Genomic DNA, 27197 nt, shown 5'->3' with positions numbered 1-27197 from the left:
AGTTCAGTAATTTTTATCTTACATTTTAATGTTCAGTGGTCACACGTGAAAATTTGTAAACTTCGGTGACCGTGAATGTAATTTACCCAAAAACTATCTGTTTTTTTAATTCTTGGCTAAATACACTCATGACCACTTAACTTTATTCATTTTAACTTTAGGCCATTGAATTTCAATTTTTAACGGTAAAACCACTGAACTTTACACTTTTTAACATCGGTAGCCACTTAATTTTAACTAACTCCTCAAAATGACCGTTAACGACATCAAAATGAAAATATTCAAGAATTAAAGTTGTTCAGAACGACATTTACCATGAAACCGCATTTTTTATTTTCCAAAATCACATTTTTTGGAGCGCTCTCTCTAAAAATTTACTTTCTCTCTTCTAACCAAACAACACCTAAATGACCTCAAAACGAAAATTTTCAAGAATTAAAGTTCCTTAAAATATCATTAACTCTTCGAATTTTTTATTTTGAGGCTGTCACCGGTCGTTTTGAGGTGTTAAGTGACCACCGGTGTTAAAAAGTGTAAAGTTCGGTGGTCATACTGTTAAGAATTAAAGTTCGGTGGTGGTAAAAATCAGTGGGCCAGGGGTGTAATTTACCCTTTAATTCTATTCAAACACTTTACTCTTAAGTGAAAAAACAAAAAAGAAGGAACTATAGAATGGAAAACCAAACATATATTTAATTAATCAACTACATCACTACTAAAGAGCTTAAACTTCTTGGCATCAAGAACTAATTTCCTAACAGAAGAAAAAGCCCCCATAAATCCAGCTCCAGTGAAGACAATTACAATGGAGATATTGATCAAATAGGTGATGGAAGATTTTTTAGGCTTGTAGGTCATGTTGTAGAGAAGCATTGGAAGGATAAAATCTAGAGGAATGAATCCTACAGCTCCTACGACACCGTTTATATCCCCAAAAAATGGAAGCATAGATGCCATAAATCCACAGAATATTACATAAAGAGAACGCAGAATTAGTCTAGGAATTACATTCCTTTTGGAGAACATTCCTTGTTTCACATCTGCTGAGTTCTTTTCCATTATTTCATATGCCACTTGAGAATACACCTGCCATATTTCCATATTAGATATATATATTACATTTACCACCAAAAATAAAGAAATTAAAAGTGGTAACATGTATCTAAGTTATTTATTGTATTGTAGTAATTTAATCCGATTAATCAATTCGGGTAAAATATATTCACGGTCTTTGCACTATAGTGCTACTAACATTATAGGTTCATCAGGGTTTTACATGATCAACCAGTATTTATAACATTAGTTAACAGTCAGTTGAACTTTTAAATTAGTATATGTTAAAGTTTGAAATTTTTATGTCCGGTTAAAAGTTAAGGGGTTTTCATACTAATACCATTAAGGTTAAGAGGCTTAGAATGTATTTTACCAATTACATTATGGCACATTTTAAACTAAATTACTCAAATTTGCAAATGAAATAAAAGGTAAATTGCAGCGAAATTTAGATTTTGTTTTATAAAAATTAGTGTAGTTGTTTATTCTATAGGAAAAGGCACAAATAAAATCTCATGGTTTCATCAATTTATAAATAAAAAAATATGATTTTATTTAGCAAACAAGAGCATGTGTGTCACCGAGTTACTAAAAAGAATGAATCTCTAATTATATGTTAGTCTTTGATAATATATTGACTTTGATGATGTGATATTGACCGAATGACTTTGTTGATGAGACACAATAAAATGTTAAATTTTGTCATGTAAAATGTTGATTTGATGAAGTGATATATTGACTAAATGATGCGACATATGAACAAGATGATGTCAAATAATATTAGTCAAATTCTTTATCTCGTTATAAAAGACATATCCTTTCTGTAAAAAAATAAAAATACATTTCTCTATTTGCAAATCCATAACGCACAAATAAACCTTGTACTTTTTTTCCTTTTTTTATACATAAAATCAGTTAATTTTATATTTGATTTTAATAAAGTCATTTTAATAAACTTATGTATGAAAATCACTGAAACATTAACGTAAAACAGAAGATAAATGACTATATGTTAACAAACACCGCGTCAAATAATAATATTTTCTTAAAGAAAAAGATTGTGGGTATGCCACATGACCGGTAAATTACATCCATGGTCACTGAATTTTATTCATTTTAACATTGTGGTCTAACGGTATGGTCACGGAACTTATACTTTTTAACATTGGTGGTCACTTAATGCCTCAAAACGACCGTTGATGACCTCAAAATAAAATATTCGAAGAGTTAATACTATTCTAAGGAAATTTAATTCTTGAAAATTTTCGTTTGATGTCTTAGATGTTGTTCGGTTAGGATAAAGAATGAATTTTTAGAGAGAGAAAACTCTAATAAAGATGATTTTGAAAAATAAAAAATGTGGTTTCGTGGTAAATGTCGTTCTGAACAACTTTAAATTCTTGAATATTTTCATTTTGAGGTCGTTAACCGTCATTTTGAGGAGTTAGTTAAAACTGAGTGGCCACCGATATTAAAAAGTTCAGTTGTCACAATGTTAAAATGAGTAAAGTTGAGGTGTAATTTACCTGCCACATGACACACATGGCTATCACACCAGGCATAAAAGCCAGATATGTCCAACATCAAAGCTTAATTGATATAGATGATTAACAATTTTATGTGTAATGTGATTTTTTTGGAGTTTCAATGATATTTATAAATAAATCAAAATTTCAATGGCTCAATTATGATGAAATAAACCAAAAAACTTTGAAGTTTTCCCTAAATAAATTGAAGAGTGAATGAATAGCAACTAACCAGGCCAATAGCAAAGAGTTGAAGTAGGACAAAAATAACACCAAGGCCAAGAACCCAAGTTGGAGCCAGGGCTGGACCTTCATCTGGCATCAGGCTTTTGAGAATGTTTGAATTGGATTTGTTTCCAAACACCCAGTATCCAGATACAGCTGCTGAGTAGAAGGTAACCACTATAACACTATAACACATCAATAGCCCTTTGAACATCTTCCCTGTTGCAGGAGGAGCCAGAGTCGCCTGAATTCATGGCACATCAGAAGATAAAACCCAAGTTCATTCAGGAAAAAAGGAAGCTTGTGCAGGTTAATTTTATTTAATTGAAACATATGTCACACTGAAATTTTGATTTTAAAAAGTTTTACGTTTTCGTATCTGTTTTGGAAATTGAAATTTGATTAATTTTACGTATCCATTTCCAATTTTATTTCCATGTGATAGTTTAAAACATAATGTGAATAAGTTACCTGTATTTCAGGCAGAATTCCATTTCCAAAAATTGCAGCAATTATGGAGATGGAAGTGAAGGCACTGAAAACCCTTGCAGACTCGGAAGATTCAAGTGAATAATCCCTTGGTGGGGCATTTCTTGAGAGACCTGCACATCATTATACTGATAGATGATAAGCAAAGGAACCACAATTATTATTATTTTTTTTTTTTTGAATGAACCACAATTATTGTTATTTTTACAATTTACCCTTATCTCTTCAATCTATAATAAAAATAAGGGCATTACACCCATTTTACTCTCTAAATTAAGGCTTCAAAGTCAATTAAGATCAAAATGAAATTTAAGAAGAGGATTTGAAACTGTTCAATCAAATAATTTTTTATAAGGAATCAATTGATGACTTTTGTTTAGAATGTGACCCCATTGATAATATTGATGATTTTGTTAGTTCATAGATTATTTTGATAATTTACGGTTTAAATTGATTTTGAGAGCCAAATGGTTATTATACCTACAAATAAGTGGGTTTTTTTTTATAATTAAAATAATCAGCAGTTAAATGCTCATGCTTATATACGTACTCCGGTCATTCTTGTCATTTCTGAGAAAAATCCAAATTTGATTTCATCTTTTGTTTTTAGATTCCAATAATAATATTCTTTTTCCAATTTAGATTCCAAATTTGATGATCGTGAGAATTGAACCTATACAGTTAGACATGTATGGATCAAGCTCGATCATACTTGGGCCGGGCTTAATGAATTTATACCTAACAATATCAATTCATTATTAATTTAAATGGGCTTACACTCACACTTGAAACCTCCACACGTTCACCTTGAAAAAACATTTTTCTAATAAATATAACGGTTTTGATATATGAACTCTTAACGCATATTCAGTGTTTCAATGTATATAATAGATTAAAAAATATTTGATATAATTCTTCTTTGGTACACGCAATAACATACCTAAAATATAAATATTATTATTATTATGTTTCGTGTTTCAGTGTATATTAAATAGGAAATAAAATAGACAGGTATATGCAGTACTTTGGACTGCATGTATCCAAATCGTAAATATGGATTAAAATTTTGACTTTAACTATATGGGTCCGATCCGTCCATTTTACATTTATAAATTCTAAACTAGACTAAAAAATATAAACGAGCTGAGCTGTTAATGAGCGGCTCGAAATTCGACTTGATAAAAGCTAGATTGTCTGATCTGAGCTTAAGCAAGATCAAACTTAGTTCGAAAGCTCGAGAGCAGGCTCGGTTAATGAACAAGCCCATAGATAAGCTGCTACGATATTTATAGACACGTTCCTAAGAAAACTTGGTTCAATTATTTTTTAAAAAATAGTGGGACCCCTCCCCAGACCCTCGCTCAGCGGGGACGCGTAGTGCGACCGGGCCGTTTTTTTTTTCTTTTAGTATTTATATAAGGGGGAAAAAACCTAATATTTTTATACAAATTTTAGTTTTGCAAATTTCAAATGTTTACAAACAAGGTTTTATGACAAGAATTAACATATTGTTAGCGAGTAGTTCACGAATAGATATTGAAATCAAGCTCAAACTCGTCAATTTTTCTGACGATTGGTCAAAGCTCTGGGTGTGATTACTGCCCTAGACTTAAGCGGGCTGGGTCTAAATCAAGCTTAATGTCATTTTCTTTTATTCAATTGGACCATTAAACACGAACTTGGGCAGTCTGGGCAAGCGGATATCCAAAACTGTGAACACATCTATACAATCCACGCTTTGTTTTGAAGTGGTAATTCCAACAACATATATTACTTGTGGGTAGACGGGTTAAATATACCACATGTCACTGAACTTATATGGTTGTCTTAAAATGGTCATTCAACTTCACTTTATCTTAATAAAATCACTCAACTTTGAGTTTTGTTTCAATTAGATCAATATGTCGATTCCAGTGGTTAAAACGCATCAGAATGATCCCATAGCTAGCCCAACAGTATGAGTCAACTCAAATCTCTGATCGAAACGACACGTGGCATCTACATGTCGGTTGTTTATATGGAAAAAAAATTCGTAAAAATAATTGACACGTGGAAGCCAGGTGACGCATACATAAATACCATGTGTAATTTCGGTCAGATATTTGAGTTGACTTATGCTAACATGTCACTCATGCTAGGATAGTATTCTATTGAGACAAATTGAAATTGAGTAAAAAAAGAAAGGGCTGGCTGGTGCATTACGCGTCCCCGCTTAAGCGATGGTTCGGGGAGGGATCCCACCAATTTAAAATAGGGTAAATAATTTATTAGTCCCTTAGTTTTTACCTAACACACTGTTTAGTCCCCCTATTTTGAAAAACACATTTAGCTATCTTTTACCAATATTATCCTTTTATCTATTTTTTTATATTTTTAACCGAACATATCTTAGCTTTTAGGACAACCACAATACAATACAAGTTGACCATGTTACTCTGTTATTTTATATATATCTATTTATGCTAAAATATAACGGTTACAAGTCTAAAAAAACCAGACAAAAGGACGAAAGGGTTAATATTGGCAAAAGATAGAGACCTTAAAATGTGTTTTTCAAAATACGAGGACTAAACAGTATGTTAGGTAAAAACCAGAGGACTAATAAATTATTTATCCTTTAAAATAACCATATAAATTCAGTAACCAATGAAGCATTTATCCGGGTAGACCCATTATTCATTTAGTCATTCTACATTTAGTAATTCTACAAGATCTTTTGCTTCAGTTGAAAGAACCAATCTCCACATGTTTATACTTTTTATAACTAGTTTATAGGATCCATAGATTTTTTTTTTTTTTTTTCAAATAGCCTAGTTCGGATTAAACCCTTATTTGGGGTCATTTTTTTAAAATATTACTTTATTGTATCTGGTTAGAAAATATTTTTTTTCAAGGGACTGTTTTCTAACTATAGTTAAAAACTGTATTTTTTTTTTAACTTTTCCTACTCATTACGGCGCCAGTGGCCCGTAATGAGCTAGTGGACATGAACCAATTCATGTCCACTAGTGGGGCAGTGGCGTAGCCACTGCCCCCAATAAATATAAAAAATATATATTAATTATTATTTTATAAAAATCAAAATAAAATTTATAAAATAAATTAATTTATTATTTTATAAAAATAAAATTATATATACAATGATGTTATAAAAATTTTGTTTTATAGGATTAAATTTGTACAATTTCATGTGTTGGGACTAAATCTGTACTTCACTTGAAACGTGAGGATTAAATATTTAGTGTAAAAACAAAAATATATTAGTGCATAGACAATTTAAAAAAATTATGATTAATTGTTATGTAGTAGGTTTAGTTTTTCTGAAACTATCCAAAATACTTTACTGTGTTATTAATATAATTACAAAAAAATATATGAAACTGATTCAATTTATCGATAAACTGGTAAATAACAGTCAAACAAATATTTTCAAATTTTCGATAGCGTGTGGTTAAAATTGATCTTCCTTGAAAATGTTAGTGTTAAATTTGCACAATTTCATACGTGATGGTTAAATCTGCATTTCGCTTGAAACGTTAAGGTTAAATATTTAGCGCATTACTAATAAAAAAATATTTAGTGCATTAATAACATAGTAAAATATTTTATACAATTTAAAAATATTATGATTAATTTTTGTACAGTAGGTTTTGTTTTTCTTTGAAACTGTCTAAAATATTTTATTGTGTTATTAATATAATTACAAAAAAATATACGAAACTGATTCAATTTATCGACAAACTGACTTAGAAGGTCCGATATAGCTAAATAACAGTTAAACAAGTCTTCTTAAATTTTCGATAGCGTGTGATTAAAATTGATTAATATTTTAAGCGAAGTGCAGATTTAGTCCTAACGTATGAAATTGTGCAAATTTAACCTCAACGTTTTCAAGCAAAATCAATTTTAAACAAGCTCTACCGAAAATTTGAAAAGATTTATTTTACTGTTATTTAGCCCCTTCAGACCTTTCAACCCAGTTTGTTGATAAATTGAAGCAGTTTTATACATTTTTTTATAACTATATTAATAATACAATAAAATATTTTAGACAGTTTCAAAAAAAACCTGTTACATATAAATTAATCACAATTTTTTTTTGAAACTGTCTAAAATATTTTACCGTGTTATTGATATATGTAGCAAAAAAAATTTATAAAACTGCTTCAATTTATCGACAAACTGTTTAGAACGTTCGATATAGCTAAATAACAGTCAAACAAGTTTTTTCAAATTTTCGGTAGCGCGTAGTCAAAATTGATTTGGCTTAAAAACGTTATGGTTAAATTTGCACAATTTCATACGTTAGAGCTAAATCTGCACTTCGCTTAAAATGTTAGGGTTAAATTTTGCACAATTTCATACGTTAAAAATACACTAAATATCTAACCTTAACGTTTCAAACGAAATGCAAATTTAATATTAATGTATAAAATTATACCAATTTAACCTTAAATTTTTTAAATAAAATAAAATTGTAATTTTAATTAAAAACATTCTATAAAACAAAAACTCAATAACGTAATTTATTATATTGTTTCAAAAAAAATAATGTAATTTATTTTTATAATATAATAATTTTTTTTAAAATTATTAATATAAAATTTTGGGCAGTGGGGTAGCCACTGCCCAAATACTTGACAGGAATCCCTATGGTGGGATTCCTGCCAACAATGGCCATTACGGCGCCAATGGCGCCGTATTGGCTAATTCAATATAAAAAACCCAACCCTGGTTGGGAAATAGCCCCTATATTTCCCAACCAGATCCAATACAATATATTTTTTTTAAAATTGCCCTAAGGAGAGGATTAATCCGCCTAGTTCAATAAAAGGATTCATATGTAAAATCGAATGGAGTTAAATGGAAGTGGTACCTGCATGAATACAAGCACCAACCACAAGGAAAGTGTAGCCCAAACTGAGAAATAATGAAGCCATGTTCAGGTGTCTCAGGGAGTGAAAGGTCGGAAGCTGAGACAGAACTATCATCACCACTGTCACCATCGCTATGAACTCGTACAGTTTCAGGGTTCCGTTCGGAGAAATGTTCGAGTATAATATCTAATCAAAAATCACAAACACCATTGTTAGTTTCCACAGAGGAATGAAACATTATTAACTATCACATTTTGTTTCGAATTAAATTCTATAAAAAGCAATATTTTTGTTTTCAAAGTTTTCTATTTTCATGCTAAAACCTACTTATTATATTTATTAAATATAGTTCATATTTCAAGAACTTGAGTCAATATTAAGTCTCCGTTTATTTGTCATAAAATATTATATTTTGAAAATATTAGGTAAGAGAAAATATTATGTTACAAAATAAATATTTTTTGGTATTTGATTAGAACATCGGGAAAAAATGGTGTATGTTTATTTTCAACCATTTCATAAATTTTTCTATTGATAAACTAAAATTTTCCATTTATTTTCCTAATCAAACAAACATCGAAAAATTAAAAAAATATTTTTATGGACAATATTTTCCGACAAATAAACGGACCTAATTCTTCCAGTTTTCTACAAGCTATGAGACTAATAATACTAATATTACTACATGGCTGTTTTGTGGAATTACTTAAGCCACATCTTTTCTGAATGCCTTTAGATACGATTGGTGTTATGTGTCCTTTTAATTAGTAATGGTGGAATATTTGAAGAAATTACTTCCTCCGTTATTTATTTTACTAATTTTTAAATTTATTAATTAATTTATTTTATATTATTATATAAATTGAAATAATCATGTAATTAAGTCATAATAACTATAATAACTAAATGTCTGTTTATTTTTATTTTTCGAAACTGTTTGTTTTTCTTATAATTCTAAATAGGAAACAAAAAATGTTTGATAAAAAATTCAAAACAACTATTTTTTAATAGAAAATCAACTAATATTTTATCACATGTTAGTATCACATAAGCAACTGCTAACTGCTAACTATAATAGCAGAGAACAAATAAAAACTAGTGAACCAAATGGACTGCAAGAGAATGGACTCTAAGAGATTTTTGTATGAAATATACATTTTTAGAATGAAAACAATTAAAAGTAAATAATCATTTTAATAATACAAAAAATAATCCATCGATAAAGGAATGAAAAGGGTATGAATTAAAAATTGACCTTTATTTCACTATTTAGGAAAGTGAAATTTATTCACTTAAACGAAGTATTTTCAACCATCATCTTCTGAGGATATGTTCAAGTTATCAAGCACACGCACTAGGTCCTATCATCAACAATAAATTCTTAATTGAGTGCACATAATGATGTGCCTTCCAATTATGTTTGCGTGGAAGAATGATCACCATATCAAGACAAAAGAAATTACATAGCTATGACGCCTTCAAGGCGCATGCTCGATAATTAAAAAGACCAAATTAATGGAATTGCATATCAAGTTTTTATATATATATCAATGTCTTTATCCATTCACATATACAAGGATAAAGGTCCATTTTCCCCTTATATTTATTGGAAAAAAAAAAGTTGCCTTCATATAAAACAAAATAATTTTGGCCCCAGAAAATATTAGCTTAATTTTATCCTATCATTCAAGTATTGGTTCAATTTTACTATTTTCTAAATTATTTCGTTGCTAATTTCCATGTGCATCATAAAAAAAAAAAAAAATTAAAGATAAAATTTAACTATATTTTTAATCATGGGATAAATTTGAGGTAAGTTTCTAGCTTAGAGACAAAAACATAATTTTTTTTATATAAGGCTGGTAAATTACATTTGTGGGTCTCTAAACTTCATTTCTTGACTTAAAACTCTTTCAACATTATATTGTTCCAAATCAATAAATATAACAAAATGATGACTTGGACATAAGTATTTAATGATGATTTTACGGTGATGTGGAAAAAAAAAAGCAATGATATAATCAAACTTATTAAAATCATCGTATAGTTTATTTTTAAATAGTTTATTTTTAAATGGATTTTTTTTGTTGATTTGAACTTTAATACTATTGTAATATAAAGTTAAATAATTTTTAACTCCATCCATAAAATTTAGAGACCATAAGTTTTAGGCTCAATACGTTCAGAGTTTCTTGAAATTGGCTTAAAAAAATTAATTGGCTTTCTGAAATTATAAAATGTTTTGTTATCTTTTAAACTTGCATAAAATGACTATTCGCCAACTGAATTTTTTTAAAGTAGTTTGTTAATTCCTTAAACTTATTTAGAGTGGTCAGTTGCTTTTTAAACAAATGATGTCATTTTAAATAAGTTTATTGAACTAACCAAACAGTTTATAGGTTTATAACGTCAAGTCAATTCCAATTAAGCCCAAAAATTTAAAAGTCCTTGGTGTATTTTATCTGGATAAAGGCCCATCCAAATTCCAAAAAAAGAAAAGGAATGAAAAAGGGTTTTGTCCTTTATGTGAGGGGACAAAACTTGTTATTAACCATACGAAAGTGCATAACTTTATTAGAAGATTACGTAAGGTGACGACGATTATATACCTGAAGGCACTCTCCTGAAAGCAAGATTGCTCCTATGCTAACTCCTGTGTTGATGGTTGTTTGAATAAATATGACAAAATAGAACATCCATCCAGACCCTGTAATTAAGAAATAGAATTATTATTATTATTATTATTATTTTGAAGTAAGAAATAATATTCACCACTGCAGCTCAATATTAATTAGGTAAAAAAATAATAATACCCCTGATTTTTTTTTCTCTAAGACATAAGATAAAAATTCAATTTTTTTAATAAAATTTGTTGGATGCAGAAAATATGAGACACTCTTATTATGTGTAAAAATATTCATCACGTGTTAAAAAAATATTAAATAATTAGAAACTTTTGAAAATTTAAGGGACATTTAAAGTTTTGTATTATTAGATGCAAATTAACAATAATATGAGATATGAGGTTATTAAATATAATTGATAAAAATATAGGGTCATTTGTTAAATTATAATTAATTAAGAACTCAATATATAGTTATTTTTAACATACTGAAGCTTAATGTGTAATTATAATTAATTAAGAACTCAATATATATTAAATTAAAAAATATAAAACTTAATCAACAAAAAAAAAATCGGCCTAATATATCTCTAGCTCTTCTAAATTGTCCAAAAACTGCAATTGACCCTCTAAACTTCCAAACATTACAACTAACCCCCTTAACTTATTTATTTAGAACAAACAATCCCTCAAATATATTAATATCTAAAAAAATTTTGCAGTATCAACAGATTAATTAGAAGTACCAACATATATTTTGTCATTTTTTATTTCTGTTGTAATGTTATATTGAACGTTTTTTTTTTTTTGTTTAAGAGATTATTTATTGCAAATAGGCAACTTCAATTTATTTGTTCCAAGTAAGTAAGTTGCGTTTTAAAGTTTAAGCAATCAGTTGCTGTCTTTTGATAACTCGGACGTATTAGGTAAAAAAAAAAAAAAAAAAAACTGAGAGGGCTCAAAATGTTTTCTTAGGTATTCACATGTGCAAACTATACTAAAACTTGCACAAACTGCTGTAGATAAAATAATTAGCAGAGAGGATTAATAAGCAAGTGGATGTTATAATAATTACGGCTGCAAAGTGAAAAGAAAGCATTCCCACATTGAGAATGACATATTAAGATAATCAATCAAATAATGATATTCGATAGAGAATATTGCACAGCCGAAAAGAAATAATTCAAAAATAAAAGAGTATTCCCACAGCTGAAATTAGACTATAGAATAAGGGCAAATTCATATTAGTTCTGATCAGTACACCCACCGACAGGAAATTGCTAAACAATTTTGCATATGTGTAATTGACTTGTGTTGAAAAATAAATTTCATAAAAAACTGTACTTTTAATTAATTTTAGGTATAAAGATTTATTTAGTGATCTGTTATTCAAAATTTTATCAATTATCTATTATAGTATTCACATATGTGATATTTAATCCATTTTAAATAAATAATTTATTTAGTTTAATTGTTGTTTGTTATTTTTTGTTACTGTTTTAAAAAGACTGTTTTTCCAAAACACAGAGATTTCATCTTTTTATAAAAAAATATTTTTCAGCTACAAAAAGAAATAAAAGGTGTCTAACCAAACACATCAAAGTCTCATTTTCAAAGCGAAAAGGTAAATAAAAGATCAAAAAGCAACAAAAACACCTCTAAAATTTTGTCTGATTTGTTAATTTGTCTTATATGACACAATCTATGCATATGTACAAATGACTACTGTTTTAATTATCTTATGTAGTTATATGTGGATAAATAAAATAAATAAATAAGTAATCTATATGGATTTTTATACCCATTTCTTTTAACAAATCAAATAATTTTTTATTCAAAATGGGTTAAATATTACTTGTAAAAATAACTCGGGGAGAAATATACTATAATGAGTAAATAAAAAATTTGTATACCGCCAAATAGGACTTTAGTGCTTAATTTTATTGTCTCTATTTGCTCTCTGTTATTCGAGACCATTACAACTAGGGATGCAACTGGGGCGGGGATTCCCCGCCCCGTTTTTTAGCGGGGACGGGGACGGGGACTAATATAGTCCCCGTAGGCGGGTACGGGGCGGGTACGGGAAATGGTACTCCCGCCCCGCGGGGATCCCCGTAAAGCCCCGACGGGGAATCCCCGTTTAATCCCCGTTTATAAATGAAATCAAAAATATTTACTTCAAATGTAGATAATTACCACATCATTCACTAATAAAGCTATGGATATTAGTCTGTGTTTGTTCACTTGTGGTAAACCAACAGAAAGCTACTTCACAACTCACCGTAAGTTATCTTATTTGCATTGTTCGCTGGTATTTTTGTTGTGAATGTCTGGCTTGTACATGCAACTTGTAGGGTAAAATTTGTTCCTTATTTGACACTTGTTCTCTCACACATATTATAGATTTTTTTTTGCTATGGTCTGTACTTCTAGCATATTTGTTTGATTGCTTAGGTTAGGATGCTGATGCTTGCTGCTTCTTTGTCTATCTCTGTATTTTTAGTTCTAATTTTCAAGGGTTGGAAAAGAATTTTCCATTCTGAAAAAAACAAGAAGTTCTTTTCCACTCTTTTAGAAAAAATTCTTGCATCCATATCACATGAATGCTTTCACAAAAATTGTTGTTTCATGCTTAACTTTGTTCAATAGCAACATTTTTTTTTCATGTAAACGGGGATTCCCCGTACCCGCGGGGATCCCCGTGGGGCGGGGACGGGGACAATTTTTGTCCCCATTTAGTTGACGGGGACGGGGACGGGGACGGGGAATCCCCGTTTAGGCGGGGACGGGGATGGGAAACCAAATCCCCGCCCCGCCCCGTTTACATCCCTAATTACAACAATTTTGGTAAAATAAAATTGACCCCTTATTTTTTTAAGGAGGGAAGACACAAGATCGACCCACATAATATTTAGGGAAAATGCATTATAGAAGCCCCTAAATTTTTTTCATTAAGTTTTTAATTTTTTTTAATATTGGCAAATGGAGCTTTTAATAAATTATAATTGTATATATTTTCTGCTTCGAATTATCATGCTTTTAAACAATAATACTTTTTTATGTAGCTAAAGAAATCCTACAGGTCTTATTTCGAATTCTTAAAAACAAAAATATAAGAAATAAATAATTAAATTGATAAAGAAAAATTGAAAAATTTGAAAAAATAAGGGTTTAACATGACAAAAAACAATTAGGTGTTCAATCTAATCAAAATAATTAGGGACCTCTCGATATTTTTCCATAATTAATTTAAAGCTTAATTTATCAAACTATAGTAAAAGCAAGTCAAATTATTCGCTTATCTCGAAAAAAAGGTCAAATTATTCGTGGTTTAAAGATTATTCTCTATTACACTACACTAATCTTTTGGATAAATTATATTCATGGAGCCTCTAAACTTTGCTTATTTTCACTATTTCAACTCAACTTCAAAACATAATTTAAAATTTCATTCAATTTTATAGGTTGTATCATTATAGTTACTAAACTTTAATTAATACTTTAAAATGGTCATTAATGACTTTAAAATATAAAAATTTTAAAAATTGATAATACTTTAAACAGCTTTAATTCTTCAATTATTTTTTCTTTGAGATCGTTTAATTATTATTTGGTTAGATGCAAAAAATCCCTAGAAATAGTGATTTAGAAAATAAAAAACGTAGTTCCATTATAAATGTTGTTCTTAATAATTTTAATTTTTCAAACTTTCTATTTTACGTGTCAAAAGCTCACACCAAATCGAGAAAATATTATAAACTTAAAATTCATTGGTCTATTGAAATTTTGAGGTTATTCTATAATTGAAGGGTAAATTACACTCATGGGCACTCAACTTCATCTATTTTAACATTATGGCTACTGAACTTCAATTCTTAATGGTATGGTCACTGAACTTTACACATTTTAACACTGATGGTCACTCAATTTTAACTAACTCCTCAAAGTGACCGTTAACGATCTCAAAATGAAAATATTTAAGAATTAAAATTGTTCAAAACGACATTTACCGTGGAACCACATTTTTTATTTTCCAAAATCACATTTTTTTGGAGCTTTTTCTCTCTAAAAATTTGCACTCTCCTAACAAAACAACACCTAAATGACCGCAAAACGAAATTTTTTCTAGAATTAAAGTTCCTTAGAATATTATTACGCTTTGGATTTTATATTTTTAGACCATCAACGGTCGTTCTGAGGCGTTGAGTGGCCACCCGTATTAAAAAATGTAAAGTTAAGTAGTCATACTGTTAAGAATTAAAATTCAGTGACCATATGTTAAATGGATAAAGTTCAATGATCATGGATATAATTTACCTTATAATTAGATAAGTATATGAAATTATAAGACTGCAATTTAACAAAAATATTTAATTATTAAATGCAACTCGAAAAAAAGAACAGTTACTCAGTTAGAATTTTTGAAAATTCAAGTTTTTGGCCACTTTTTAAGTACCATGAAAGTTTAGAATAAACATTTATTGCGTTATTGTACTTTAATTATGACCTGAAATTTCATTTTCATTATCTTGGTTCAACCCTGCCACGCGCATCGAAAGTCAAAACCACGATTAAACCATGACATAGCCCAAATCCCGAAAAACCCCTCCCGAAAAGATATCCTAGATTTCCACTGGAAGTTGCCCCCGGAATATAAGCAAGCAGATTTTTCAACAGTCACAATTAAAAAAAGAAACGAAAAAAACAGCTAGTTTTTAGTTTACTTACCTAAAACGTCGGCGGCCAACTCGCGGAACCGTATATGCCGGCGACCGGCTTTCTCACAATGATCCAGAACCATCGACATGAGATAATAAGCGTAGAAAGTAACAATTCCCATTACTGTCAAGCACAGAAATCCCAACCCCCAACCCAACCCTCTGAACGCGTAAGGCAACGTCAATATCGTCGGCCCTACTATCGCCGTCGTCAAGTGGAATCCGGCGTGCCACCACTTCCCTAATTTAACCGATTCAAAAATCAACAAACAAACAAACAGCCATTATTTATTACTCATCTCAATTTATCAGTACCGCGGAAGCGCTAACTTGCGCCACATCTAAAAAAACCGCAATACAAGATGAAATGCAAAATTGAAGTCTAAAGATACCTTTCGATTCGAGGACGAAAGCAGCGCCGGCATCGGAATCGCGATTTGACTCCGGGAAAACTTCGGATTGAGGAGGATAGGCCATTTCGATGAATTTTTTTTGGATGAAAACAATTAAGCTTAGAACTAAGGATTTATTTGTGATTTATGAAGGAATGGAATAAGAGAGTGTGGTTGGAAAGTGATCGGAGGCGTCGAGAGGAAGCTAGCTGGAGAGTTGCAGAAGAAGGCATATTTGCCGTCCTTACTCCGGTGACGAAAATGATATCGAATGAAAGCTATTTATGGATTTTTATTTATGCGTATGAATGCGAAGTCATTTGTATTGAATGAAACGGCAGAATTTGAGAAAACGACAATCTGAAAAAGGTGTTTAAATTCACCTACATAGATTCAAGGGGATTTAGTTTTAGTCCTTTTTTATGATATTACTTCCACTTTTGTGAATGTGTGTATATATGGCAAAGTAAAGAAAAAATGAATACTAGTGTGGTTTTCATGAATTTAAAGTTTTTCCCATTTGAAAAAACACATTTTTTTAACTAAAATAGTCTAAATTTAATTACATGATAAATATTCAAAATATAATTTCATGGTTTTGTCATATTCATGAAATATATTTTTTTTTAAAGAAATATATTGTGTACTTTATGTTCTCCTTTTTCTTTTGCTTATTTGTGTGGTTTACTTCAAATAGATTCTAAGGTGGTAATCGAGTCAAGCCGAATTGAATTTTGACATGCGTTGAAACACCTTTCCACATGATTTTGATTTGACAAAATTATTTAACAAGAATTAAATCTCCATGTTAAAAATATTCTAACACATTAAATTTAAAATGTCTTGATTTATTCATACTAATGTGTTTGTTCAATGTTGAGTTATTTAATTTATAAGACATTAAGTTGAATGGCCTAGGGGTGAGCAAAATAACCGGTAACCGATTACCAAACCGATAACCGAACCGAAATCTTAGTTTGGTTCGGTTATTTTAACATTCTGGTTCGGTTCGGTTTTAATTTTAGCCTAATTTGGTAATCGGTTATCGGTTCGGTTATTGAAAAAAAATATCGGTGTAACCGATAACCGAACCGAACTTCATATATACATATAAAAAATATAATTTTATCTTTATATATATATAAATAAAAAGTCCAACCCTAAAAAATACACTTTTATCTTTGTATATATATATTTTGGTTTAGTAGTCTTTAATTTATTCAATTGTAACTTTTGTACAAGGATATTATTTGAAAACTAATTAAATAAAAATGTGCAAAAAATTAAATATTTTGAGTTTTCGGTTATTCGGTCGGTAACCGAACCGAACCGAAAATTTTCGGTTAAATCAAATTCGGTTACCAAACTTATTCGTTCGGTTCGGTTATGAAAATAGAGCAACTTTCGGTTCGGTTAACCGACAGTTCGGTTCGGTTAGTAACCGAACCGAACCGAAAATTTTCGGTTAAATCAAATTCGGTTACCAAACTTATTCGTTCGGTTCGGTTATGAAAATAGAGCAACTTTCGGTTCGGTTAACCGACAGTTCGGTTCGGTTAGTAACCGAACCGAACCGATGCTCACCCCTGGAATGGCCCAAAGGCCCACAAGAGAAAGTCAAGTCAACGAATCAAAGCCTCACGGCCCAAGCAGATCAAAACACAGTTCGTACTGAGTAAAACGCAAGCCCAGCAATGAGAAGGATCTAGAAGCCTTCGACCAAAAAGCTTCAAGACGAAGCTGCTGAGTTGAGCGACAAGAAAGTCAGGTCAGCGGCTGACCTGAATAAACTTGAAGACAAAGTATTTCTACTTTGGGTAAAGTTCAGAAAACGCAGAAAGCTGTCTGGAAGACTTTACCATAAATGTGGAGACATTCTGCGTTGTCTGACGAAAAGCTGCCGAGCACTGCCGAAGACAGAAGATACAAGAATTTGATTGGCCGAGGACGCTGAGCACGTACTGAGTGAAAGCGATAGGAAGCCGTTTCCCTCCAACGGTTATTTCGAAATTCGAAATCACTGGTGCATCAAGTGTCACTATAAATAGGCCACTCAAACGCTTCATTCGATGCAGATCTTCAATCAAGTCGAAACGCTGACCAAATTGTTATTCGAAGTTCCGTGAGAAAAGCAAAGCAAATCTTACACCAATTCCAATTCTGTGTAAAAGTCTAGAGTGATCTAAATCATCTAAAGTGTCTTAGCAATTGTTGTTTAGGACAAACAAACACTTATCATTTCTAGAAGTATAGAAAGGAGAGGCTGAGTACTCGGTCATAGTACTCAGCGGTAGAAATAGGAGTGAGTAGAGGAATAGAGGAAGGTACTCTTGTATACTCAGCTTTCTATTGTAAAAGGTTTGTGCTCTACCTTTAAAGAGCTCAGTAGAGGATTCTAAAAAGCTCGGAAGGAATTCCAGGGACTGGACGTAGGCGGAGAGGCCGAACCAGGATACGTCTGCTGAGTAATATCTTTCTAACCCTTATCTCCTTAAAATTATTGCTTGCTATAATATTGCCTAGTTAAACGCTAAAAAGAACATAAGCCGAGTTGAGTGAACTGAGAAGCTGAGTTCAGGAATAGACTCAAGTGCTATCTCCTGACTCAAGGATATATTCAGACTTAGTCACCTGTTGACTAAGCTTGTATCTAAAACTTACTCAGTTTCACTGTGCTAAAAGACTTCGAGAAAGTCTAAGTTAAAAATTACCAGTCAGCCATACGTGAAAAATTTTAAATAGTTCCTAACCCCCCCTTGGAACTAATATTGTCACGTTACACGGGACCAACAAGTGGTATCAGAGCTTAACAGCTCACTGAACAAGATATAACTATCTTGAGCTGATCCCCACAATGGCTGAGAACAGCACTTGTTTCCTCCTAGGAAATCAGACAACTCAGATTCTCCCTGAGGGACTATCCATTACTAGGCCTCCTCTGTTCTTCGGGTCTAACTATACCTTTTGGAAGAACAGAATGAAAAACTTCATTCAGGCAACAAACATGAGTGCATGGCTTTCCATAGTCCAAGGCCCGTTTGTTCCTGTTGAAACTGTTGACGAACAAACGTCTGTCAAAGCTGTGGCTAAGTGGTCAGAGGATGACCTCAAGAAACTGCAAAATCATGTCGCTGCTATAAACATGCTTCACTGTGCGTTAGATGCTGCAGAGTACAATAAAATCTCAGGTTGCGAGTCAGCACAAGAGATATGGAAGAAGCTGGAGGTCACCTATCAAGGAACCAGTAAGGTCAAGGAATCCAAAGTGAACCAACACATGAGGCTGTACGAGTTGTTCGAGATGAATGATAGTGAAGGAATTTCTGACATGAATTCAAGGTTCACCAACATTATTAACGAACTCAATAGGCTTGGCAAGAACTTCACTGAGGAAGAGCAAGTGAAGAAGATACTGAGGAGTCTTCCCCAAAGCTGGCAAGCGAAGAAGACAGCCGTTGAGGAAGCCCAAGACCTAACCACCTACAAGTATGATGAGCTCATCGGATCTCTGCTGACCTATGAGATATCGATGAAAAACTTTGAAGTGAAAGAAAAAGCTGAGGACAAGAAGCAAAAGTCTCTTGTCATGAAAGCTGACTCTACTGATGGTGACTCATCTGATGATGAAGAAATGGCCATGTTCATAAGAAAGATGAAGAAGTTGTTCCGCAAGAATGACAAGTACAACAGAAAGCCATTCAAGAAATATGATAAATACAAAGCTGAGTAAAGCGACAGCAAATACAAGAAGAAAAGCTCTAAGCCTATCACATGCTTTGAATGTCATCAAACTAGCCATATCAAGTCAAGCTGTCCTACTCTGAAGAAGGACAAGAAAAGTGGGAGAAAAGCAATAGTGGCCACTTGGAGCGATAGCGATGAATCATCTTCATCAGGAGCTGAAGCCACTGAGTCAGCAAACATCTGCTTCATGGCAGATGAGGCTGCTGACCTCTGTCTTTCTGAGCAAGCTGACTCATTATGCGCATCTGACAATAAGGAACAACCAACTGAGGTAACAACTCTACCTTTGCTCAGAAAGGAAATGATTAATGCCCTGAGTGATCTCTACACACTCGTCAAAAAGTGTAACAAGAAAGTGCGAGCACTCAGCAGGCGATGTGATGAGATTGAGGAGGTCAAACTCAGTGACCTTCGTCATCTTCTCCAGGACAATACTAGGCAAGATGAAAATCTTAAAATCATTCATAGTTATGTCACTGAGGTCAAATCAGACTCTAAGATGCTGAGGAAAGACATCACATCTATTCAGAACCAGCTAAAAGTTCCGAATAAGAAAAATGTCCATCATTACGCTGAGTACTCAGGTATTAGTCAGCGGAAATGGACTCCCCAACGAAATGTCCAATGTGACTTTTGTGGGAAGAAAGGCCATACTACCAAGGTGTGTTGGCATGCTCAGCACAATGGTGCTGACCCGCCAATAAGGCGTCCACAAAGGAAGATCCATTGTGACTTCTGTGGTAAGACTGGCCACACTACCAACGTGTGCCGTCATAAAATGAAATATGATGTATCACCTGCTGTGCCTAACAAATGAGGATCCAAAAAGACTTGGGTACCTAAAGATAACTAGTTATATTGCAGGTCGGGCTGAGATGTGCGGAGAAGTCAAAGTTGTGGTACATTGACACCACATGCTCGAGGCATATGACGGGTGATGAAACTCAGTTCATCACACTTGAGCTTAAACGAGGAGGAAGCGTAAGTTTTGGAGACAACAAAAAGGGTGAGATAGTAGGGTCAGGAACCATTGGCGGCAATCCTACTATTGAGTCAGTCTCCCTAGTCAGGGGACTTGAATATAACCTACTCAGCGTAGCTCAGCTGTGCGATAGCGGTAGAAAGGTTATATTCGATGCCACTGGATGTAAAATACTCGAGGGGAAAACGAATGAATTGATTTTAACCATCCCTCGTGTTGACAATGTTTTTATACTGAGTTTAGAAAAGAAATTTTCAAAAAATATATGCTTAGTGTCAAAGGAAGAAAATTCCTGGCTATGGCACAGGAGACTTGGTCATGTAAGCATGGACCTCCTGGCCAAATTAGCAACAAAGCAATTAGTTGAGGGACTGCCCGAACTTAAGTTCGGAAAGGATCAATTATGCAATGCTTGTCAGGAAGGAAAACAAACCAAAAAATCTTTTCACAGTAAAAACATCGTCTCAACCAAGGGTCCACTAGAGTTACTACACTTGGATCTCTTCGGACCAGTCCAACCGCTGAGCTTGGGTGGTAGGAGATTTTCCTTGGTCATTGTAGATGACTTTTCTCGGTACACTTGGATCATCTTGCTGAGTAGCAAGGATGAAACCTTTGAGACATTTTCAACACTAGTTAGAAAGCTTGAAAATGATAAAGACCTAAAACTAGCTCACATCCGAAGTGATAATGGTGGAGAATTCAAAAACCAACAGTTTATTGAGTTATGTAAAGCCAGCGACATTGACCATAACTTCTCTGCTCCTAGAACTCCTCAACAGAATGAGGTAGTTGAAAGGAAGAACAGAACCTTGGTTGAAATAGCCAGGACAATGATGAGAGAGAATAGGCTTCCAAAGTACTTTTGGGGTGAAGCTGTCAACACAGCCTGTTATATACTCAATAGGGCTCTAGTCAGACCCATATTGAAGAATGTTGGTCCCTTATAACGTTACAGGTATAGTTCCAAGGGGGGGGGGGTTAGGAACTATTTAAAAAGTTTAAGCTAGGGCAGACTTCTTTTTCGTGAGAAAAAGGTTTGGACAGCGTTGCTGAGTGAATAACAAGATACTGGCTTAGTCAACTAGTGACTAGGTCAGTTTCTTTACTTGAGTCAGGAGATAGCACTTAGAGTCTATTCCTGAGCTCAACTATTCAATGCGCACAACTCAGCTTGACCTCTTTTCTTGGTCAGTTTTTGTTTAAGCAAGCAATAAATATATAAAGGAGTTAAAGGTTAGAAGTATGTTACTCAGCAGATTTATCCAGGTTCGGCCTCCAAGCCTACGTCCTGTCCCCGGAACACGTTCCGAGATTTCGAATTCTCTACTGAGCTCTTTAACGGTAGAGCATCAAACCTTTTACAATCTTAGCAACTGAGTATAACAAGAGTACCTTCCTCTATACCTCTACTCAATCCTAATCTCTCGCTGAGTACTATAACCTAGTACTCAGCCTCTCCTTTCTAATCTCTAGAAATGATAAGTGTTTGTCCTAAACAATGATTGCTAAGACACCTTAGATGATTGAATAATCACTCTAGACTTTTACACAAAAGATATGAAATTTAGTGTAAGATTGCTTTGCTTTTTCTTGCAGAACTTTGCGTAGAAATTTGGTCAGCGTAATGGCTTGATCAAGTTCTGTATTAAATGAAGCAGCTGAAGGGCTCTATTTATAGAGACGTCTGAGGTGTCGGTCATTTCGAATTTCGAAATAACCGTTGGAGGGAAACGGCTTCCTGTCGTTGTCATCCTGTCTTGCTCAGAGCTCTCGGCCAATCAGATTTGAGTATCTTCTGTCCTCGGTCAGCTTTTGGTCAGCTCGGCAGAATGTCTCTCCATTTATGGTAATGTCAACTAGACAGCATTCTGTGTCTTCTGAACTTTACCCAAAGTGGAAACACTTTGTCTGGAAGTTGTTCTTAGCCAGCTGCTGTCTTGTACTCTTTGTCGAATCAACTCAGCAGCTTCGTTCCGAAGTTGTTCCAGGAAGGTCTTCTAGATCCTTCTTCCGCTGAGTTGCGTTTTGTACATAACGACAATGTTTTGACATACGCGGGCCGAGTTGCCTTAGACTGTTTGACTTGGGCTTTGCCTTCCGTATTGGGCTTTGGGCCTTTTAATCTTTATGTCTTATAAACAATTTAACTCAACATTGAACAAACACATTAGTAGAATAAATCAAAGCATTTAAACTTAGTGTGTTTAGAATATGTTTTTAATTACACTTAAACAATTTTGTCAAATCAAAATTATGTGGAAAGGTGTTTCAACAAACTCCCCCATTTTGATGTTGGCAAAACTATTCAGCGAAGAACTCAATATTGAGCTCCCCCATGATAGTTGACCTATTATAGCTTAGCAAACTCCCCCGTCAGGGTTGACCTACTGACTTAGTTTTACTCTAAACATTTAAAAGTTTAATCGAGTAAGTCTGAGGTCAGTTTTCAGATATAAGTCAGCTCATGAAACATATTCTATTTTACTCAGTGTTTAAGCGGAAGTTATAGCATTCAGAGGGCGCTGAGTAATTTGTTGTTCAATGAGTTTTATAAGACAATGTTATATAAACATACAAGTCAATGTCAAACATGTTATCAGCATTGGATGTGATTGAAGATACATAATAACTTAATACTCAGCATCATAGATAATAACTCATAACTCAGTTTTTGAATAAAAAGATGCAAGTATTGATATTACTAGAAGTAGTCAGCGTATACAACAAAAGATAAACATACATAGAGACTACAAACTTAGCATAACTGAGCTAGCCTAATTTCTATTTCTTTTTCTTTTGTTTGGACTGACTATGCTCATGTTGTGTTCTAGCTTGTTCTTTCTCCCCCATTTTGTCAGCATCGGGAGGTGGAATCCTAAAGGCGTCGGTTAAGACGGCTCTGGTTAGTTCCGTGGACAGCGTCTTAAGTTTATCGGCGCTTTCATTGACACCATCAAAAATAGCAACTCCATCATCTGATACATCGACGAGTATGTTGAGTTCAACAGCGCTGATCATGCTTACTATGAAAGCTTGAGATTTACCTATCCAGGTAAGTGCATCGGTCAGACCAGCAACGACTTGATGAAAAGTCTTCAGTAAGGATGTGTCGTAGTATTGACGCTGAATGTTGATGTGACGTATATGGTTGAAGGTTTGTCTGGTGACAGACAGTATTTCATTTTGCTTCATGGCGTCAGTGTCCATCTTTTGCTTGTTCAAGTTTAACAGTCGAACAGCCTCACCAATTTGCTCCATTGAGCATTGAGAATAGGAGACCATTTGCTCGTTGGTCTTGATTTGCTCGGTGTGAAGCTGAGCAAAAAACATTTTGACTTCATCAGAAGTTGCATAGCGCGTGTTCGCAGCTGACAAAGTCTGAACTTGTTCTTGAAGAGCGTTGAGATGTTGAACTATTGTCAGCTGGATCTCAGCCAGCTTTGCGATGGAAGCGTGTGCTTGAAAGGTAACGATGACACTCAGCAAGTCCTTGAATCCCTTAACTTCGTTGAGAAGCTGAGTTACATGGGAGAGCTGAGTTGTCTCAGCAGTAGAAGACCCAACAGCAGGTTGAGTGGTTTGATGAAGGCCTTTGATTAGTGTTTGCACCGAGTTGATGATTCTTTTTCCAGACTCGATGGCATGCAAGTAGCTAAGAGAGCCTTCATGAGCTTGCCTGGTTTCCTCAGTTTGACCGGTTGGAAGAGGAGTCAGTGGAATCATATGGTCAGTGACTGGAAGTGTGTTTCCAATCTGCACTTGAGTCTCAGGTAAAGCTGATTGATCGGCAGTGGTGTTGATTGGAGAAGAAGTGATCCGAATGCTGTCTGTGCTGACTGGAGCAGGAATATCCTGAGTCAGCACAATGCTTGTTGTAACAGCATTGACGGGAATTGGCTCTACTTGGCTTATAGAGTTAGCAGAAGCATTCAAGTCGGCGTGTTCCTTTGGTGAAGAAACAGAGGCTTGCTTTTCAAGGGAAGCCGATGGAGTAGAAGATGGTTGTTTTCTGAAAAATTTCAGCTTGAGTTTAGAAGGGTCTTGGGTCAGCTTCTGGATAACAAAGTCAGGGATAGTTGGAGGAGGAGTGTCAATGACAGACTTCTGACTTGCCTTGATTAATCTTCTTCTTGGAGAAGGAGTGTCAGCTTGTATAGATTCTCCTGAGTGTGAGGGAGAAGTTTCCTCTTGATTAGCATTAAGCTGGTCAGCTTGTTCTTGTTCTTGATTAACATTGGATTGGTCAGGTTCTTGTTCATTTCCGGCAGCCAACACAATATTGGTTGGCTCAGCTCCAATCTCACTATCTGTCTCCTTAGAGTCCTCAGCGTCATCCTGGCCGCCTTCTACTTCTTGTTCTTCATCTTCTTCACTATCACCATCTAACTCTTCCTCAACTTGTGCAATGAACTGATCGTCCAGAAGCACTTCATCTTCTTGATGCTCAGCTACAGTTCCTAGACACTGTGTGTAGTGAGAATCACTAGGAACAACGACGTCAGTAGGAATAGCATCAATAGGAGTCAGTGTAGAAGACTTCTGCTTCTTTTGAGGTCGCTCATCAGCATTTGTTCTTTCCTCAATTTCAGGCTCATCTTGCCTGCTCCTTTTCTCAGCTGACTTAGGTCTCTCCTGACTTGGTTCAGCAACTGACTTTGACTTCTTGGCCTGAGGCTCAGCTTTCTTTAAAGGAGTCACAACAGCTTTCCTCTTGCGGGCGGCTGGAGCCTTTGTCCTTTGGCTTTGCTTTGGAGCTGTTTCCTCAGCTTGTTGTTCAGCAGCAGCTTTTCCTTTCTTTAGTGGCTGATTGAACTTCAAAGCCCTCAGTGAAGCCGCGGTTATCTCAGATCCTCTAGCCTTAGTTTCCTCAGATAGATCAATTTGATGATCTAAGAGGATTCTGGTGATGAGTGATCCCAGCCTGAGCGTTCCAGTGCTCCTTATGAACCCAGCAATCAAGAATACTGGTATGTTGATCGGCTTGTATGTCAGCATATGCCATATGAAGCATTGCTCAAAATTCGTTGCTGAGGTGGTGCAGTTGATCTTGGGATAAATGAAGTAGGTCAGCAGATAGTGAGCCATCTTTTGGTGCTGACCCATTGAGGTGCTTGAGACTTCTCCTGAGTGGCCAGCGGGCTTACAGAAGGTGGTATCGTACCCAGTACCTTCATGATCTCCAGATCGCCTCAGTTTTGTTCCCTCATTCTTTAACTTCAGCAAGTTAGCGAGATAAGTAGGGTTTATGAAAATGGTCTTTTCCTTTACCACAGTTACCAGATAGTCCTGGTTATCATCAGCAACTCGGAGATTGTGGTAGAACTCCCTTACTAGATCAAGATAGGTGTGATCCCTAATGGAGAACAGCTCGGTCCATCCATTTTGCGATATCCATTCGCAGATAGGTTGCTCGGATGTCACAAAGGTCTCAGAAACCCATCGTGAAAAGTCTACTTTCCATTCGCTAATGTCTTCAAATACCTTGGTATAGGTTCTGGCCTTAGTCGACTTACCCTTAGTTGAGGTAGCTTGGCCAGCTTTGCCTTTGACCGGCACCGGAGATGTTGATGGAAACTCTGGTCATTGTTTCAGAAAAGGATAGGGAAGCTTTGAGAGTCTTAGAGAGAGAGAATGCTTTGCCAGAGAATTTGATAAGTGTAAAGAAAGTAAAAAATGGGGATTTACCCATTATTTATAGCGGTGAAGAGTGGATCTTATCGAATTCATGTGTCAGTTTTGCCTTGGGATTGTCAACCGATAAAGATCCTGGCTTTTATGACACATTCGGCGCATACGTCATCCTAGGTGGCTATTCGCGTGCTTTTGCATTTAATGCAACGGATCTAACACTCAGCGTTTAGAATACTAAACGTTTTGTATTCTGAGTGGTCAGTAGTATATGAAAGGATGATTTCTCAGTTTGAGATTACTACTCGGTGTGCATACTTACTCAGTATTGATATGTATTTTGCGTTAAGTACTCAGCATAACAATCACTCAGCATGCATTTGCATAAATCATTCAGCATAGTAATTCACTCAGCATAAATTTACATTTTAGAACAGGAATTTACTGAAGAGGAGTAAACATACCAATGGCTTCTCTCAGTATGCTGAACTGTTCACGAGCCAGTGGCTTTGTGAAGATATCCGCAAGCTGCTCATCCGTTGGGACGTAGGTCAGCTTTATCTCACCCTTGAGTACATGGTCTCTAATGAAGCGATGCCTTATGCTGACATGCTTCATTCTGCTGTGTTGAATTGGGTTCTTTGATAGATCAATTGCACTTTTGTTGTCACATTTGACCTCAATTGTCTTTGTTTGAACACCATAGTCTTCCAGCTGTTGCTTAATCCATAGGACTTGAGCAACACAGTGACTAGCAGTAATGTACTCAGCTTCAGTGGTAGACAAGGCTACTGACGCCTACTTCTTGCTGAACCAGGATACAAGACAGCTTCCTAAGAAATGACATCCTCCAGAGGTGCTTTTTCGTTCTAGCTTGTCTCGACCATAGTCAGCGTCAGTGTATCCAACGAGTGTAAAACCATGAGTGTTGGGATAC

At 34.2% G+C, this 27197-nt stretch overlaps 1 protein-coding gene across 1 annotated transcript; it reads right to left on the bottom strand.

The window, feature by feature from the left end:
- Positions 1-670: 670 nt before the first annotated feature.
- Positions 671-16179, bottom strand: LOC136211054 (probable GABA transporter 2). The gene is made up of 7 exons (XM_066002576.1): positions 15904-16179; positions 15522-15752; positions 10780-10877; positions 8170-8356; positions 3276-3406; positions 2812-3048; positions 671-1086 (listed from the first exon to the last, which is right to left on the bottom strand). Exons 1-7 carry the CDS (start codon positions 15986-15988, stop codon positions 697-699), a joined length of 1359 nt encoding a protein of 452 aa, XP_065858648.1. The 5' UTR covers positions 15989-16179; the 3' UTR covers positions 671-696.
- Between the last annotated feature and the right edge of the window lie 11018 nt (positions 16180-27197).

This window comes from Euphorbia lathyris, chromosome 1 (genome assembly GCF_963576675.1).
Source record: "Euphorbia lathyris chromosome 1, ddEupLath1.1, whole genome shotgun sequence".
Classification (NCBI taxonomy): Eukaryota; Viridiplantae; Streptophyta; class Magnoliopsida; order Malpighiales; family Euphorbiaceae; genus Euphorbia; species Euphorbia lathyris.
The sequence above is the reverse complement of the archived record's forward strand: the minus strand, read 5'-3'. Positions and strand labels throughout refer to the sequence as shown.